The 18,463-nt window shown below is 40.3% G+C and overlaps 1 protein-coding gene across 5 annotated transcripts in view; it reads left to right on the top strand.

Moving 5' to 3' along the window:
• Positions 1-16,544, top strand: part of krt222 (keratin 222) — a 30,510-nt gene extending 13,966 nt beyond the window's left edge. For all 5 annotated transcript variants that reach the window (XM_028819246.2, XM_028819249.2, XM_028819248.2 and 2 more), the window contains exons 5-10: positions 774-956; positions 5,953-6,084; positions 6,287-6,507; positions 9,848-9,987; positions 10,087-10,195; positions 15,060-16,544. In XM_028819246.2, the coding sequence (XP_028675079.2) occupies positions 774-956; positions 5,953-6,084; positions 6,287-6,507; positions 9,848-9,987; positions 10,087-10,195; positions 15,060-15,291 (1,017 nt within the window). In that variant the 3' untranslated portion in view covers positions 15,292-16,544. The remainder of the gene's footprint in view (positions 1-773; positions 957-5,952; positions 6,085-6,286; positions 6,508-9,847; positions 9,988-10,086; positions 10,196-15,059) is intronic.
• Positions 16,545-18,463: the final 1,919 nt, after the last annotated feature.

Here is an 18,463-nt window from a genome sequence, read left to right on the forward strand (position 1 = left end):
CTTTGTCTCTCCTTCTACAGTCTCTGTATCGAAACTATGCTTACCAAGTCTGTGCATGGTCACTGAATGCCTTGCCCACAAGCCTGCCCACTTATTTTAGCCAGTTTCCTAGGATGTAGTCTCTGCTCTGATGTTTGTTTGAATATAACTTTATTGGCCTTTATTGAGAAAGCTCCAGACAAGCTGCACCAGTGCTTTGTGCTGAAGGAACTCGGGTTAACTCTACTGCAAATGGGGCTAGAATTTCAGCAACCTATGGTAAACTCTGCAGCTTATTGGAAGATATCAGAGCTCAGTTCAGTAGCCATAATTTGAGTCACTTTGTGTGGAATGCTTCTGTAGAGTTAATTGATGATGGAAGATGTGTGGTGTTCATACCTATAGGTACAATAAAATCAACACACTGTATGTAACTTTAATCACTCATACCTTGGATGAAAAAAATAGGACATAAATATACATTTCAAAATGAGAAGGACACTGAAATAGAAAATAAATAGGCACATGAAAGTTAGATTAAAAATGTATTCACAGCTTTCATATTTTCCCCCTGACCCAATTGTTTTATATCAGATTCTCTCTCTCTTGCTCAGTCAGTCTGCTTAAGTGTATGCAGCGTGTCCACTTAACTCTCTCTCTCTCTCTCTCTCTCTCTCTCTCTCTCTCTCTCTCCCTCTCTCTCTCTCTCTCCCTCTCTCTCTCTCTCTCTCTCTCTCTCCCTCTCTCTCTCTCCCTCTCCCTCTCCTCTCTCTCTCTCTCTCGACTTGCTGCAGACAGTCCAGGCTCTGCAGCACTCAGCTCCCCCTCTGCCTGATGTCGTAGTGCTGCAGAAGGATGATGGCAGCGGAATGGAACTTTCTCAGCTCCTTGACGAGATCAGGATGCACTACGAGAGCCTTATTACTACCAGCAGCAGTTGCCATGGAGCAGCATCTCAAAGCTCAGACATTACCCAGGTAACGTCTACACCATACTTTACCTGGCACACCCAAAACTATTCTTTGTATTTTTATTCTCTGAGTTAGGCAGACTCTGCATTCTCTTGCCCAACAGGGTTCTCTCTCTTTCAGTCACTGCATTAACCTTGGCTGCAGGCCACAATGGGCCTGGGTGTTTTGGTTTAGACTGTGCCAGTGTGGAATTCAATAACTGCACCAGACAGTCTGATTTTTGGTTTTGTTGGCTGGCTGGGGTTGCAAGTGTACCATTAGATGTGCTGTACTGGCCTATATTTGTTTGCATAAGTGTGTGGAGTGGGCTGGGCTGTCAATGTCATGAGTAAAATATCATTAAGGCATGGCATACTAATCCTGGCCTCCTGCCTTATGGGTGTTTTAGAGCCTGATATGTGGGTGTGTAGCTTTCAGGCGTTTACCACACATTCATAGCTACAGTATGTGTACAGTAAGTTTTATCATTATTGTCATATAATCTGCACAGGTTTCATAAACAAAGGTCATTAGTATATCAACAGAAAATTTGAGACAGTGAAAGTAAAACACAGGGACCTAGCATCTTCCTGACATGGCTACATAAAATATACAAAGTCACTTCATTTTTTTAGAAGGAGTTAAGGGTAGGTATTTTTGTACGAGTTGATCAAATAATTTCCACCCTGACTTGATGTAAACTTACTAATGTATTATGCACACACTTCCGGCATGAGGAGGATTTCTATGACACAAACTATTGTTCCGAAGAATATTTAGGCTCAAATACACATTTGCTTTACCTGCTTTTTTAGTACTAGGGTGTTGTACCGTGTTAGCCATTATGAATGTAGAGAAAAGCCAAGCAAAATGACACCTTTTATTGGCTAACTAAAAAGATTACAATATGCAAGCTTTCAAGGCAACTCAGGCCTGAAGAAGGGGCTGGAGTTGCCTCGAAAGCTTGCATATTGTAATCTTTTTAGTTAGCCAATAAAAGGTGTCATTTTGCTTGGCTTTTCTCTGCTTTTTTAGGCAATAGACAACATTTTCCTTTGAGGTAGGTAACTTTTACTTCTTGGGTGGAACTATATATTTTCAAAGCAATTGTGATTCTGAATTTTGTTGTCCATGCTCCCTGCTGATTTTCTTGCCCAGTATAGCACAGTGTGATTTATAGGCAAACTCGAAGTACTATGTACAACATGGATTTATAATAAAAATTAACAATTGGATAGTGTTGCCACTTTTGAGTCCCGATTCAGTTCTGCCTTGAGGTGATTTCATGTTTTACCTGTATTTATATGCCCACTGCTGATCTTTGTTGCCATCAACAATCCAAAGACATGCTGCTCTGCTGGTTAGAAACGCTGCATTGCCATATTTTAAGTAAATGTCCACCCTGGCACTCATTCTTGATGGGTTCTTCTATGGACCCCCACACTCCTTAATTACAAAAACAGGCACTAAAGTGGATGGACAGACTGATGACTCTTCACACAGATGTGAAAAGGGGAATTTTTCACATTATAAGACAGTAGTAGTAGTAGTAGTAGGGTGTTGTACCGTGTTAGTCATTAGGGATGCAATGAGACGTCAAGCAAAATGACACGTTTTATTGGTTAACTGAACCAATTACAATGTGCAAGCTTTCCAAGCAACTGAGGCCTCTTCTTCAGGCAGGTTGATAGTTATATTATAAAACATTATATTATAAGACATTATAAAACATAAAAGTAGAATGTATGATGTAATGCTAAAATGATTCTATAATGATGTGAAATAACAAATGAATATGAATAAGCTTTCCTGCAGTGCTAAATTTCTGCCAATGCCAGAGGCGCAATGTCAAGGTTTGAGCATCAAAAGAACAACCGAAGTTACTTGTACCTGTTTATTGATGTTACTTATGATTTGCAGCAGTTTTACGATGAAAGAAAGATGACATGTACAGCTAAATATGAGCAATAATGCTAGTTATGTCATGGAAGAAACGTAACACCAAATAATGGTCAGTTTTACTGGATTTTCTGTACTATACCTGCTCTTTGTTTTCTTTTCATGCCATTGGTCATTATCTATTAACTTATGGAAAAAGATGATCTGCTGTGGCAACCTCTAACTGGAGCAGCTGAATGAAGAAGGTTATTATCTGTTAACTGGGATTTAGTTCTATTGTTTAAGTATATCACCTTCATTTTCAGTGAAACAACAGCGATTGGTGTATACTGTCTGCAATAATGTGACATATTTAATATACATTTCTCTGTATGGTTTTTGTGGCTCCATATTTTGTGTAAGGGAAGTTTTGAACTGACTGGTAATAGTGGGTTTTTGAACACACTCCAGTTCCTTGCAACCATGTAATAAAAAATGTAACTGCTGAAAATGAATTAAGAGATTAATTGTCATCTGCAGAACTTTTGACTGTGACATGCGTTTTAGCTTGGGAGCATTCATTAAACTGATACAGCTGAAGGTCTACAGCTAAACTCTGAAACAGACAGTTAAACTGAAGTGCATGCAACACCATAAACATGAAGCACTTCTTAACGTAAAGCGTTATAGGAATTTGGAGCAAACTAACAAGTCACATAGCTGAAATGAAGCCCGTAATGACTTTAAATAAAGGTCAGGTGGAGATTTATGAAAGTATATTTTATGAAACTATTAGCTTATCCAACATGCTTGATGAACTGGACAGTGTATATTTCATTGTTAAATTTGTGCAATGTTCTAAACAGGAGGATGTTGAGTAATTAGCGGTAGATATATGAGCTGTGATCTTTTGGACAAGTTTAAATAAAGAAGTAATTAAAAACAGTTAGGTAGAGTCTCACATGCTTTCTCTTGATACATGAATCCTCACCAAAATTGATTAAAAGCACACACACTTGCTAAGTAAGAAAGACCACAGTTATATAACAATGTCATTCAGAAACCAGTGGCTTGCTCCTGTCTTCTGTAAATGGTTTATTTATTCTAAATCAGATGATTCTTACTCAGAAGCCCTGCATAAACACTTACTGCCTAGGCATTTTTGAAACATACAAACTGTGATATTTGCCCGGACACCACCAGTCGGAGACCACATCTTTATACAAAACAGGTTTCTTTATTTTCTTCCAGTTAACACAGCACAACTCAGTCCCGCACAACACACAGTGCCTCTAGCCCCAGTCACCTTTCTCCTGGGCCTTTCTCTCTCTTAACGTCCCTGGGCCACTTGTCCTCTCTCTCCAGGAGTTTTGTCCTGCTCCTGACTCCAGCTTTCTGATAGGAGGGAGGCGGCCCCATTTATCCTCACCCGGATGAGCTCCAGGTGTTCTACCTGACGTCACGTCCTGGTGTGGCGGAAGCATCAGGAGAGCACCCGGAAGCACTCCGGGTGACCCTGGAAGGATCGTCCTTCATGGGTGTGGTGGAAGTAAATAAGTCCTGGGCTCCATGAGGCTCGGGGCGCCCACTGGCGGTGGATACGGGCCTCCACGTACTTGAGCCTCCCTGCTCCCCTTCCGTGGCCCTCTTCTGCTCCAGGGCGGTTGCCCCCTCGTGGCCCGGAGGACAAATATGCCACCTCTCGGTCCCTCCAGGCGTCCTTGCCAGGTCTGACCACCAGCCATGTATGACAAAACATAATTTCTTATTCAGTCGTAGGTTTCAGTGCCATCCTCTATAACTGAGCGTGTTTAGAGTGCCCATCAAGGTCCAGTTCCAACTTCTAGCTGCCTATACAGTAATTCCTCAGTTCATGGCTGCATGTGGTTTACAGCATTCATATCTCTTGGTGACACTATTTACAGAACTTCCCAACAGTTTCATGCAGTTTACATACAGTTCACCACATGATTGCGTAGGATTTGGTAATCATTGGACTATTGAATAATTAGTCTGACTAGGGGGCTTTGCCCCCTGCTTGCTTCGCTCTCCAACCCCTTCCCCCCCGCCACTGTTGTGAAGGGGGGGCTGAACGCACCCCAAGGAGACGCGACCGTTCCAATGACACCCACTCTTAAACGGTGATACAATGGGAAACAAATAACAGTTGTTTTTTTTACCTCCTCTTTTCTCGATCAGCTGCTGGTTTGCTGCTGCCGCCGTGCCATGTGATGTGCATTTCGTGCGTTGCTTCAAACGTTTAAAAGCCTGTATAGCAGCTGTCCTTTTGTCTCACTGCCTTGTCTCTCTTGTCCCCCAGACATCCTCAAGCACTATGTGATCTCTTTTCGCTGTTCCGTTATTTCACCGAGTAATATTTTCCATTTGTTTGTGCTAATGCGATCTTTACTATCATTTTTTTGAGACTTTCAAATTTTCCTACTTCCATTATCTCTAACCTGCTCTGCATGTGTAGATAGATAGATAGATAGATAGATAGATAGATAGATAGATAGATAGATAGATAGATAGATAGATAGATAGATAGATAGATAGATAGATAGATAGATAGATAGATAGATAGATAGAGAGATAGATAGATACTTTATTAATCCCAATGGGAAATTCACATTTTCCAGCAGCAGCATATCATGGGACTTGCTTCCAAAGGTTGTAAGTATGACGCGACTCGTCTCACGAGACATGAAAGTGTCTTTGTCTCTCTTCCAAAGATCACGTCGCGTCACAAGATTTTTTTTATAATAGAGAGATATAGAAATATGTAAGGTCTACTGAGAAATTATTCTTGGTCAAATTCACAAAGGAGAGATGTATAAACAGCTGGTATAAAATTTTCAAAGATGGTGATTCTGGATGAAAAACCAGAGGCAAGCATCTGAAATGTTCACTTTGTAATTAACTACTGTCAGGTATTCATAGAAGGGCTATTGCTTAATCAGGGCCAAGTTTATACAGTACACTTTGTTGTTAATATTCTATACTGTATAGACTGATATATATATAGTATGAATCAGGTTTTCTCTATATATGGGTAGCATTGATTTTAAAAAGCGCCATCACAAACTTAACTTCCCCCAGTGTCTAATGGTTTGATGTTCATCAGCTTGTCTCATTTTTCACACAGTTGTTGGAAGCAGAACCCTGTGCAACACTAAGCAAAGACAATGAGGCTCTGAAGGCTGCGAGAGCTGAACTGAAGGAGGTACGGCGACAGTGGCAGACCTTGCAAGTGGAGATCGAATCCCTACATGCATTGGTAAGACAACACTCCTCACCACACAGTTTATAGAGTGTCAGCTTAGCCTAACATTATAAAAGTATATGCTTTTGCTGTTTTGGATATAGGTGAACACAACCACATATCATATCAAATCAAATGTAATACTTAGGATTTTCTTTTCATGACTAATTGGGTTGAAATTAAAGTCACTCTTTTGTGGTATTCTTTTTCCCTTCAGGAAAAGAGCCTGGTGGGATCTCTCCAAGCTAGTGAAGAACAATTCAGGGCCCAGCTCCATGACCTGTCTGCTGTCATCCAGAGCCTTGAGATGGAGCTGTTAGAGACAAGGGAGGGGATTGAATGCCAACGGCAAAAACACGAGCATTTGCTTAACACGAAGGTGCGTCTAGAACAAGAGATTGCCACCTATCGTAGCCTGCTGGAGCAAGAGGAGAAGAGGTGAGACTGGAGAGTCCAGAAGTCTAGGGGCTTCCATAAAGAAGAAGTCAAAGGGCCTTGGACTCGTGTGTTATTTGATTCTTTCAGCCCATGATACAGAACCCATACATAACGAAACTTACAAATCTCTTAGTCTGGTGGTCTAATTGTTATTACTGTTGGAATGAATGTTAAAACGCTATGGTTTTTGGTCATCAGATATTGCACAATTCTATTTGTGTCCGGCTGAAACATATTTATTTTCATATGTTAATGGTATGGTTCACCCATTTAGGTAATTACTATTGCAGTTTTCTCTACTTTTGGAATATATTTATTTTGTGTCTTTTATCAAGATATCTATATTATTTTCATCTGAAACATTTATAATTTTCCCATTGGCATTCTGACTCTCTAAAACCTCACTTTCCACAGATTATGTCATTCTTTTGGTGTGCATTTGTGTGATTGAAATGTGTGAATTATATTTATTCGTAATCCAATACCTCCAGAAAGTGCTTCTGTAACTAATCCTGCTTCAAATATCACACCAAGTGTGTTGTTTTCATTAGACATTTCAGACACTGCCACGGGCCTTCTGCTGATAAATAAGGACCTTTTGTAACACCAGACATCTCACTTTTCATTGCTTGTAATATTTGTCCTCCAAAAGCCTTGCAGTCAATGCATCACAATATCCTTTATGAATTTTTGCCAGCTCCTTTAATCTCCTTATTAAGTGAAACTAGAGATTACCTCTCATCTCTAGCCCATGTTCTTCTCTGGAATTGAAAACATTAATTCACAGAGATTCCTGTTCTGAGAACTTGTAAAGGTTGGTCACCGCCAACAAATGATTTGCTTAAACACACAAATTGCTTTGTTATTAGAAACAGCTGTCAGTCTTTTGCCTTACGTAAATTGAGCTCTACCCGAAAATCGTGTGAGGCGGTCTAGCCTCTTCCAAACAAATATAAATAAACACTGTCCAGTTTTTAATATACCGCTTTTTAATGGCAACATTAGGTTTATAGCAGTTTAAGTATATGACACATTATAACTTGGAAATAAATTACAGTGATCCCTCGCTATATCGCGCTTCGCCTTTCGCGGCTTCACTCCATCGCAGATTTTATATGTAAGCATATTTAAATATATATCGCGGATTTTTTGCTGGTTCGCGGATTTCTGCGGACAATGGGTCTTTTAATTTCTGGTACATGCTTCCTCAGTTGGTTTGCCCAGTTGATTTCATACAAGGGACGCTATTGGCAGATGGCTGAGAAGCTAGATTGCTTACTTTTCTCTCTCTCTTGCGCTGACTTTCTCTGATCCTGACGTATGGGGATTGAGCAGGGGGGCTGTTCGCACACCTAGACGATACGGACACTCGTCTAAAAATGCTGAAAGATTATCTTCACGTTGCTATCTTTTATGCAGCTGCTTCCTGAAATGACATGCTGCACGGTGCTTCGCATACTTAAAAGCTCGAAGGGCACGTATTGATTTTTGACTGAAAAGCAAACTCTGTCTCTCTCTCTCTGCTCCTGACGGAGGGGGTGTGAGCTGCCGCCTTCAACAGCTTTGTACCGGCGGTGCTTCGCATACTTAAAAGCCAAACAGCCCTATTGATTTGTTTGCTAGAGATTGTTTTCTCTATCTATGTGACATTCTGTGCTCCTGACACGCACTCCTTTGAAGAGGAAGATATGTTTGCATTCTTTTAATTGTGAGACAGAACTGTCATCTCTGTCTTGTCATGGAGCACAGTTTAAACTTTTGAAAAAGAGACAAATGTTTGTTTGCAGTGTTTGAATAACGTTCCTGTCTCTCTACAACCTCCTGTGTTTCTGCGCAAATCTGTGACCCAAGCATGACAATATAAAAATAACCATATAAACATATGGTTTCTACTTCGCGGATTTTCTTATTTCGCGGGTGGCTCTGGAACGCAACCCCCGCGATGGAGGAGGGATTACTGTATTTTGGTATCAGAGACAGTGATCCAGTAGTGGGATACAACCCTGTAACCTTGTTATCCTCGGTGCAGATCTAAAGCCCTGGACTGTGATTCTAAATGCAGGCTTTTATCAAGCAATGAGCAAGAGACACTTTCTGTAGTCATGTTCTGCTTCAAAGACAACAGGACCATGGAGAACTGGAGTGTGCTTGTGTGCTTTCAAGGGACCATTGTAATCAGAGTATGGAGGGAAGTCGTAGGGTGAATAGGATGGAAAAGTTGAACAGTATATGCGGGGTGTTCAAATGTCTTTGAACCATTTGCATTTACTGGTCCTAGAAGTTGCTTGACTTCTACTTGAGTCCTTTGGGGTCTCCAGGAGCTTTTATACTCATGATAACAGGATTCCAGTCCTTCATGAGGCTCCAGGATCAAAGTCAAAGGACTACTGTAGTATGTACTAGCCCACTTTCAGGTCAGACTTCTGTGATGATCTTTTGGGTGGCTACTGGCACTGAATGACCATCTCTTTGCCTGTAAACATTTTTTTTTTCATTTTTCTTTTTACTTCCAATGGGGAGAGTTTTCAGCATTGATTTTGCTGTGTTGGACAAGGTGCTAGTAAATACACCTGTCCCTGGACTACTCCTGACACTCTGCCAAGAGCACATAAGCTGTAAGGCACTTCAAGTTAGCATGTCTAACATGTACCATGACAAAGTAGGCTGGCAGACACAAAGAACATTGTTTATGAGCTCTGTCACCTGTGGGCCTACTTTTAACTGAAGATGCAGCTGAGAGCTATACTGTAAGATTAGCCTTTTCTTCTGGAACATCAGTACTGCCCAAGAATCTGCAAGTTGTATAAATATGAAAGGAGACAAAGAAATATTTTAATGAGTGGTGCCTAAAGCAATGGTACAATGTTACATGTTTATAATTATCATATAGCGCCTCTTGTGTTTCTTATAGTAGTAGACTGGGTGTATACCTCCCTAGCACTACGTGACTATTTTATCTGTTGAGTAGACATCTGTAATGCAGCACCTTGATCTAATGGTTGTTTTTTACTCTATCATAGCCCAGTCTGAGTTAAAGGGGTATTTTTCTCTATGATATCCATGTATCACTCAATACATTCTTTGCCTAATATTTCCCAGGATTGCTCAGTGACTCGTGTCTCTCATAATGCAGTTCTTTGGGGTGTCCTCTCTAAGATGTCTACAGTCAGTCATTGCCTTCTATGTGTGTCCCATAAAATCTTAATTTGAAATTTTGGGCTTCTGAGATTTACTGAAAAAAAATAATATTTTACTTAATGAGGATGGTTAAAGCCTTGCTTCTACAAGCTTCTATTGCAGCTCTGTCTTAATGTGTTGTTGGCTCTGTCCTTTTAAACAGAATTCACAGATTAAGCTCACCAAAACCCCAAGTCACATCAGACCCTACAGAGTCGAACTTAGAGCTGACTGCTTCTTGTCGAAAAGGAAGTAAGAAAGGCAAAGTTCTAATGAGACACAGAAGTCTGGTATTACCTTCTGGTGAGTTGTTTTCCCTTTAAGGCCACAAAATGTTAAAGCTGGCTATAACAGACTTGGCTGATTCCAGTATCCATTAACAAGGTTTTTGTTGCTTTTTAGCAAGTGAGTGTGAAAAAACCCTGGCCAAGAAGATTGAGACTGTGGCTAGCCAAGAAATCTTGCAAGGCAACGTGGTGCGGGAGAGCGCAGAGGCCCATGGCACTGTGGAGTAAGTGAGACACACTCAGATGGCATGGGTGGGCCACTAATTGATGGGGCTGGAAGAAAAGGGGCTGTGGAACTTAACTGTTGTGTGCTTTTATAAAGCATTCATATCACAGTAGAGAGGAAGGCAGGATTGACTCTAAGAAGTCTGCCTCTATTAAAGGGTTTCAAAGAGAAGGACGAGCTGAAAGAGTATTAAGTGTGAGGGGTCAAAATGTATCGTCCTTACAAAGGAGAGTTAACTACAACTGGTGGCTTTGCAAGTTGAATTATACTGGAGACCCTAATTCTGTCTCTATATTGTGAAGGCTCAAAAAGCTGCCTGTGTCAGGGGGGAACCAAACACTCAACCTACTATGGTTTGGTTCTTTCTAAAGAAATAAATTAATCAATGTGAACATGAAAATTTGTCCAAAAATTCCACTGAAAGTAAAGCCAGAAGGGACTTTTTAAGTAAAATAATTGCACTATTCCTTTGAGTTGAAGATTTATTATCATTTTCATTCAATTTTTACCTTCTGGGGCACCCTGTAGTCAAAGTCACTCCTGTCCTATCGTGTACAAAAATGTTTAGTGCAGAGAAAATGAAACAAAGCCATCCAAACCTACGCAAATGAGGACATGTTAATACAGTGCTCTTGGCGCAGTCCCCCAAAAGCTCTGGCAGGAATTCATGTTCACCTGCTGCCTTGCCATGTCCTGCAGGATTAGTCTGCCTCATGGGCTCTTGTTCAGAATGTCATTCTGATCACAAGTATTAAGAGCGATAACTCAAAGGGAGGAACATGTGTTTGTCATGCCAGTCTGAACAGACATAGCACTTTCTCACCAGAAGGATCCACTGGCCTATCTGAATATCCTTGTCACAAAGAGCAGGCCATTATCATGAGAGCTGCCAGTTTGTACATGGCATTTATGTGCATGTATAAAATGGTAGTGGCATCTATATGCCATATATATATATATATATATATACTGTATATACACACACACACACACACACACACACATATATATATATATATATATATATATATATATATATATATATATATATATATATATATATATATATATATGGAAGAGAAGGTCTGTGATACGGTTTGCATATTTGCAGCTGGAGATCCACAAAGGGAGAAAAAAATGAATCACGTATCATAAAGTAGTTTTTATTCCTGAGCTTTCAACCCCTGCCAGGGGTCTTCATCAGAGGATAATGCTTAGACTTACAAGAATCAAAGGCAATATATAGCAACACATTAAGAGGGGGGGGGTGGGGGAGGTGACTAAGTCAGTATATATATATATGCACTGTATAAGTCAGTATATATATATGCACTGTATATATATATATATATATATATATATATATATATATATATATATATATATATATATATACAGAGCATCCGGAAAGCATTCACAGCGTATCACTTTTTCCACATTTTGTTATGTTACAGCCTTATTCCAAAATGGATTAAATTAATTTTTTTCCTCAGAATTCTACACACAACACCCCATAATGACAACGTGAAAAAAGTTTACTTTAGGTTTTTGCAAATTTATTAAAAATAAAAAAACTGAGAAATCCCATGTCCATAAGTATTCACAGCCTTTGCTCAATACTTTGTCGATGCCCCTTTGGCAGCAATTACAGCCTCAAGTCTTTTTGAATATGATGCCACAAGCTTGGCACACCTATCCTTGGCCACTTTCGCCCATTTCTCTTTGCAGCACCTCTCAAGCTCCATCAGGTTGGATGGGAAGCGTTGGTGCACAGCCATTTTAAGATCTCTCCAGAGATGTTCAATCGGATTCAAGTCTGGGCTCTGGCTGGGCCACTCAAGGACATTCACAGAGTTGTCCTGAAGCCACTCCTTTAATATCTTGGCTGTGTGCTTAGGGTCGTTGTCCTGCTGAAAGAATAACCGTTGCCCCAGTCTGAGGTCAAGAGCGCTCTGGAGCAGGTTTTCATCCAGGATGTCTCTGTACATTGCTGCAGTCATCTTTCCCTTTATCCTGACTAGTCTCCCAGTCCCTGCCTCTGAAAAACATCCCCACAGCATGATGCTGCCACCACCATGCTTCACTGTAGGGATGGTATTGGCCTGGTGATGAGCGGTGCCTGGTTTCCTCCAAATGTGACACCTGGCATTACCAAATACCAAAGAGTTCAATCTTTGTCTCATCAGACCAGAGAATTTTGTTTCTCGTGGTCTGAGAGTCCTTCAGGTGCCTTTTGGCAAACTCCAGGCGGGCTGCCATGTGCCTTTTACTAAGGGGTGGCTTCCGTCTGGCCACTCTACCATACAGGCCTGATTGGTGGATTGCTGCAGAGATGGTTGTCCTTCTGGAAGATTCTCCTCTCTCCACAGAGGATCTCTGGTGCTCTGACAGAGTGACCATCGGGTTCTTGGTCACCTCCCTGACTGAGGCTCTTCTCCCCCGATCGCTCAGTTTAGATGGCCGGCCAGCTCTAGGAAGAGTCCTGGTGGTTTTGAACTTCTTCCACTTATGGATGATGGAGGCCACTGTGCTCATTGGGACCTTCAAAGCAGCAGAAATTTTTCTGTAACCTTCCCCAGATTTGTGCCTCAAGACAATCCAGTCTCGGAGGTCTACAGACAATTCCTTTGACTTCATGCTTGGTTTGTGCTCTGATATGAACTGTCAACTGTGGGACCTTATATAGACAGGCGTGTGCCTTTCCAAAGCATGTCCAATCAACTGAATTTACCACAGGTGGACTCCAATTAAGCTGCAGAAACATCTCAAGGATGTTCCGGGGAAACAGGATGCACCTGAGCTCAATTTTGAGCTTTATGGCAAAGGCTGTGGATACTTATGTACATGTGCTTTCTCAATGTTTTTATTTTTAATAAATTTGCAAAAATCTCAAGTAAACTTTTTTCACGTTGTCATTATGGGGTGTTGTGTGTAGAATTCTGAGAAAAAAATGAATTTAATCCATTTTGGAATAAGGCTGTAAAATAACAAAATGTGGAAAAAGTGATGCGCTGTGAATCTCATCTTTGAGTCAAGGCAGTTTACTCACTGATAATATTTTCAGTCATTCAGGCCAAAGCTGGCATAGCCTCATGATGTAAATGCCCTTCAATCATAATGACAGCCCAGAGTCGCAGGTCTCACTTTACCTTTTTTGACCAGAATGTCAACCACTATTGTCACTGTTAGCTTACCACTTGCAGAAGGTTGTTTTAACAAAGCCAGCAATTGTCCTCGATCTCACAGTTAGGAATGTACACTGTTGTCAATTTCCTATATACATTTTCAGTCAACTATACATGCCATAACAGAATATAAAGCCATCAGACCTTGCCATCCTAAATATAAGCTTGAATGAATCCTGCCAAACATAGTCCAGTGTCATTTTATGAAATACAATCATTGGTCTCAATATCACTAAATTTTATTCACCTGAAGTTGTACAAAATGGCAGTGCAGTGGTTAATGCTGCTGCCAGGCTAGACAGTGCCCTCCTTGGCCCTAAATTGGATTAAAAGGGTTTGAATGTGTTATGGTATTTTGTAAAGATTGTCCCGTACTGCACTTACTCTTTCATGGGTGGAACCAAGCCCTGCTAGTAAGTATTGATTTACGAGAAGCAAACAAACATGCTTTTGAGAGAACAGCCTCTTAAATTGTTCCACTTCAAATAATGTCTGTGAACTGGTAAATCCTTAAACTGTAGAAGTTTATTGTATTTTCTAATTGTCTCCTGTTCTTACACAGATTTTGATTTTTTCCTACGTAAATACTTAGTTGATTAGCCTGTTTTTGAAAACCCTGTCCACCTTGCTTTTTTTAAATGTTGCAGAGTTTGCTAAATTTTAATGATTTTTTCCTGAGAACTGCCTAGGGCACTGGTGTAGTTGCTTCGCCTAGCCTTGGCAAATGATTTCCTCTGTCTGGCGAGAACCCAGAGCCACAGGGCGGTAATAAAGGGTGGGGTAGATTACAACAGATTTCAGTTATTACAAACAAACACCCCAACAAAAAAGAATATAATCTTCAAAGCAAAGTAACTGGCTCCTTCTCTCAAGATATACTACTGCATTAATATCTTCCAAACTTTCAATTGTCAAGGCAAAAACTGTAGTCATTAGATCAACTGAACGTGTACCAATACAAAAAAAAAAAAAGGAATTCAATATCAATTTATTTAATCAGGGGACCCCAGAAGAGAAGCCTCTTTAAAGCTCTTTAAAAAGCTCTTTAAATCTTTTAAAGCTTCACAATTTATTTTCTGTATGTGGTTAATATGTTGAAATTGTTGCTTATGCTTACCCTCTCACTAACATAGTAAATTCCACTTATAGTACATAAAGTATCAAGCATCACAGAGTGCTGGGAAATAATACATCATGCAGCAATGCATAATTTATAATATACAAGTGTGCTGCGTAATTGTTTCAGTATCAGTCAGCTGCTTTAGCTGTTCATGGCGTGTGCCTTACAAGGCGTTTCTCTGATGCTGTACTGCTGTCTATCCAGTGCATCTTTTATCACTTTTACTGATCAGTCCAGTTACGGCTGTGACATCAGTGTGTGTGATACTGCAGGACATTGACTAAATCAATATGAATTACATATGCTAACAGTATACAACCATTTCTACTGACATTTTAAGAATATCAAAAAAAAATTAGTTAGAAGCAGACAAGAGTGAAGGTCTGAAGTCAAATGAGTACCACAGTCGAAGATCTTGTTTTTTCCTTGCTACTGTAAAAACTAAATTAAACCAGACTGTAAACTGAAAATGGCAAGCATGCTGATAAAGTGCCCATGTCACCTAATTATTTGCTGTGCGAAGGATTAACTACAGTGTAACTTTCCTCGCCTTTCAGAACAGAGAAGATTGATGAGGCTATCAGGGAGTGGGAATGCTCTTTCTTCAAGGGAAACCCCCACCTGAAGAAGAAGTCCGTGTCACTGCGCTTTGATCTTCATTTGGCAGTGGCCGATGAAGGCTGTGCTCAAATGAAACAGGACAGTTTGCCAGATGTGGAAGTGCGATTGGTGATGAAGAGGTCTCGGAGCATCTCAAACATCGCTCCTCAGTCACAACTAGGATTTTAAACACAAGAGCGTTGTGGCTGTTCCACCTTCCAACTGGGATATATGCAGTTTCACCACCTTCTCCCAGCTACCCTGCTTTGAAAATAAGGATTGTACTCATCATTCTCTATCCTCAGTGTAACAAAAGAGCGTTTTGAAATAATTCTAAATTAACAAAAACATGTATTCTGTACTTTGTATACATACATATCTCCATATATACTGTATATGAATTTAGTCTAACCAAATAACTATCTTTATGCAAAACATTCTGATGCTTCCAAATTAACGGCATGGAGTATCTGATCATACACATGGACCGTCCTACATATTTCTGCAGTGTGCTTATTGCTGACCCTTTTGACCAAATATCATGAGAGTACCCACAAGAGACACCGGGGACTACACTATCAGTCTGTCAAAGGCTTGTCCTGCACCACACTGCTATGTCTGACCTGACATTATCTACAAGCAAAGGGCTGGACATTTGTAAAAATCTTTCCATGACATTTCCTGGCCATCCCTTGAATATCCCAGCGTTTTCATCTTAAATGCAAAGCACTTGTCCAAGGTGAATCCTACCCACTCACTATTACTTTTGGAGGAACTTTGTATCTTCACCTTGTGATGGATCGAAGCCATTGCATGAAGACAAACTAATGTGTTATTCTGTGGTCAGCAGAGCCCCCAGCTCTTTATTTTGGGTGCACAATTAAAGGAACTGCAATTTAGGATCATTGGGATGAACCCAATCTTCAGTTAAGCAGTGAACATTTGCATGGAGCAGTGCCATAATGTTTCTGTTTCTACTTTATAATACAGAAGACAGAGAGAGATCATGAGTTTACGGACTATGGAAACATTTCCTTAGCTTGTTTAATTTTTAAATCAAATTCTGGGCCAATCATCATAAGGTGTTAGGATTGCTTGCAGGTGGGAATGTTATGGGTGTTAAATGACTACATGATAGTTGCTTTTTATTGCAGTCATAGATTTATCAGGGGGGACAACATCATAGAGCTAGGGAGTCAGTTTGGTGCAGTGACGTCAGCGCTGGGCAGAGAAGAAACATGACTTCCTGAGCTACATGAAACATTCCTTTGGCTAATCAGGCTAAATTTCTAGTTTGTATGACCCTCTCATTTTGCACTACCCTCACTGTCATGGCCTTCTGACCAGGCACGGGATCTCCCGTTCACTTCACTTCATTCCACTGTACTCTCCATGTTATGATTTGTGGTGGGCATCAGAATAAAAGTAATGTTTTCATCTTACTGTGATGAGAGTCTTAGTACCAGAAAGTATTATCTTTTTTACTCTGTTGAGGTGTGATAATTTGAAGCATGATTTGCCATATACTGTATATTAGTGGTTCTCAAAACTAATTTTAATTACATTTTATTAATCTTAAAATGGCACCACAGCAAGGAGAACACAATTTAATGAAACATACAAAGTTCAGCTTTTCAGAAAATTTACTGTATTTTAAAACAAAATCAACACCCCACTCCTACCCAACTGAGAGAGCCTTACACTGTAGGCCAAAAGCCCATTATGATATGCTGCTGTAGCTCCTGAAATATAAAAACACATCAAAAGAAAACAAAGTGAGGGCAGACCCTGGCAGGCTATTTGGGACAGCGTTAATGAATTCCCGGTAAATTCAGAGGAAGCGTCCAAGGAACACTTTATTTGTTGAAGTTTTAAATAATGTAAAATATTGATCTCCCATTGTGTTACGGAGGGTGAGGTAGGCCTCCTTCAGTTGAGCTGGGTACAAGGAGTGTAACACAGGAGATCACAACAACAACATTTATTTCTATAGCACGTTTTCATACAAATGATGTAGCTCAAAGTGCTTTACAAGATGAAGAAAGAAAAAAATGCAAAAATAAAATTACTAATTAACAAAGACAAAAGCCAAGCAAAATGACACCTTTTATTGGCTAACTAAAAAGATTACAATATGCAAGCTTTCGAGGCAACTCAGGCCCCTTCTTCAGGCAAGATGTAAGAAGGGGCCTGAGTTGTCTCGAAAGCTTGCATATTGTAATCTTTTTAGTTAGCCAATAAAATGTGTCATTTTGCTTGGCTTTTCTCTACATTCATAATGGCTAACACGGTACAACACCCTAGTACTACTAATTAACAAAGAGTAAAGTAAGGTCCGATGGCCAGGGAGAACAGAAAAAACGTATTACTCCAGATAATTCTGACGGGATTATTACCTGACAAATAAGCAAATCATTTCCCCCCTAAACAGTCTTAGCATGGAAACTTTGCAAAATATAATAATTGAACAAGGCAGGTGCATGAAGACATTGCTTGCAGTTGGGATTCTGTCCTCGCCAGATTTTAGTTATTTGCAATTTTAGAAGAGGTGTGTGTAATACGCAGTTTCCAACTGAATCACACCAAGCTTCGTGCACATTGAAGTGTGTGTGTGTGTGTGTGTGTTATGAGCGACTAAACTTGATTGTTAGCCTGAGATACTGGGATCATTCAGAGGTGTGCACTGTGGAATTGTTTGGAAAACTATCAATACCTTCATCATTACTAGATCAAATATCCATCCATCCATTTTCCAACCCGCTGAATCCGAACACAGGGTCACGGGGGTCTGCTGGAGCCAATCCCAGCCAACACAGGGCACAAGGCAGGAAACAATCCTGGGCAGGGTGCCAACCCACCGCAGGACACACACAAACCAAGCACACACCAAGCACACACTAGGGCCAATTTAGAATCACCAATCCACCTAACCTGCATGTCTTTGGACTGTGGGAGGAAACCGGAGCGCCCGGAGGAAACCCACGCAGACACGGGGAGAACATGCAAACTCATACAAGCAAATATATTAAAGGTTATGAAGCTGAGGAAGTTCTTTTTGACAACGTATTGTGCTGCTGGTGGTCTTTAATTGAGGATTGTTGCTGTTAAGATCTGTAAAGAACTGATGTATTTGACCTAAATACTGTGCATGTTAAAGAGAGCTGTGAGTGTGAGGCACAGGCGCAGCAGACTGGAGCATCACTCCCTCAAAGTGTGTCCTACATATCTAATATCTAATACATATATTATTATTATTATTAGATATGTGTCCTACATATCTAATATCTAATACATATATTATTATTATTATTATTATTATTATTAGATATGTGTCCTACATATCTAATGTATATGTGTGACA

The sequence above is a fragment of the Erpetoichthys calabaricus genome, chromosome 14 (assembly GCF_900747795.2).
Source record: "Erpetoichthys calabaricus chromosome 14, fErpCal1.3, whole genome shotgun sequence".
Lineage (NCBI taxonomy): Eukaryota > Metazoa > Chordata > Cladistia > Polypteriformes > Polypteridae > Erpetoichthys > Erpetoichthys calabaricus.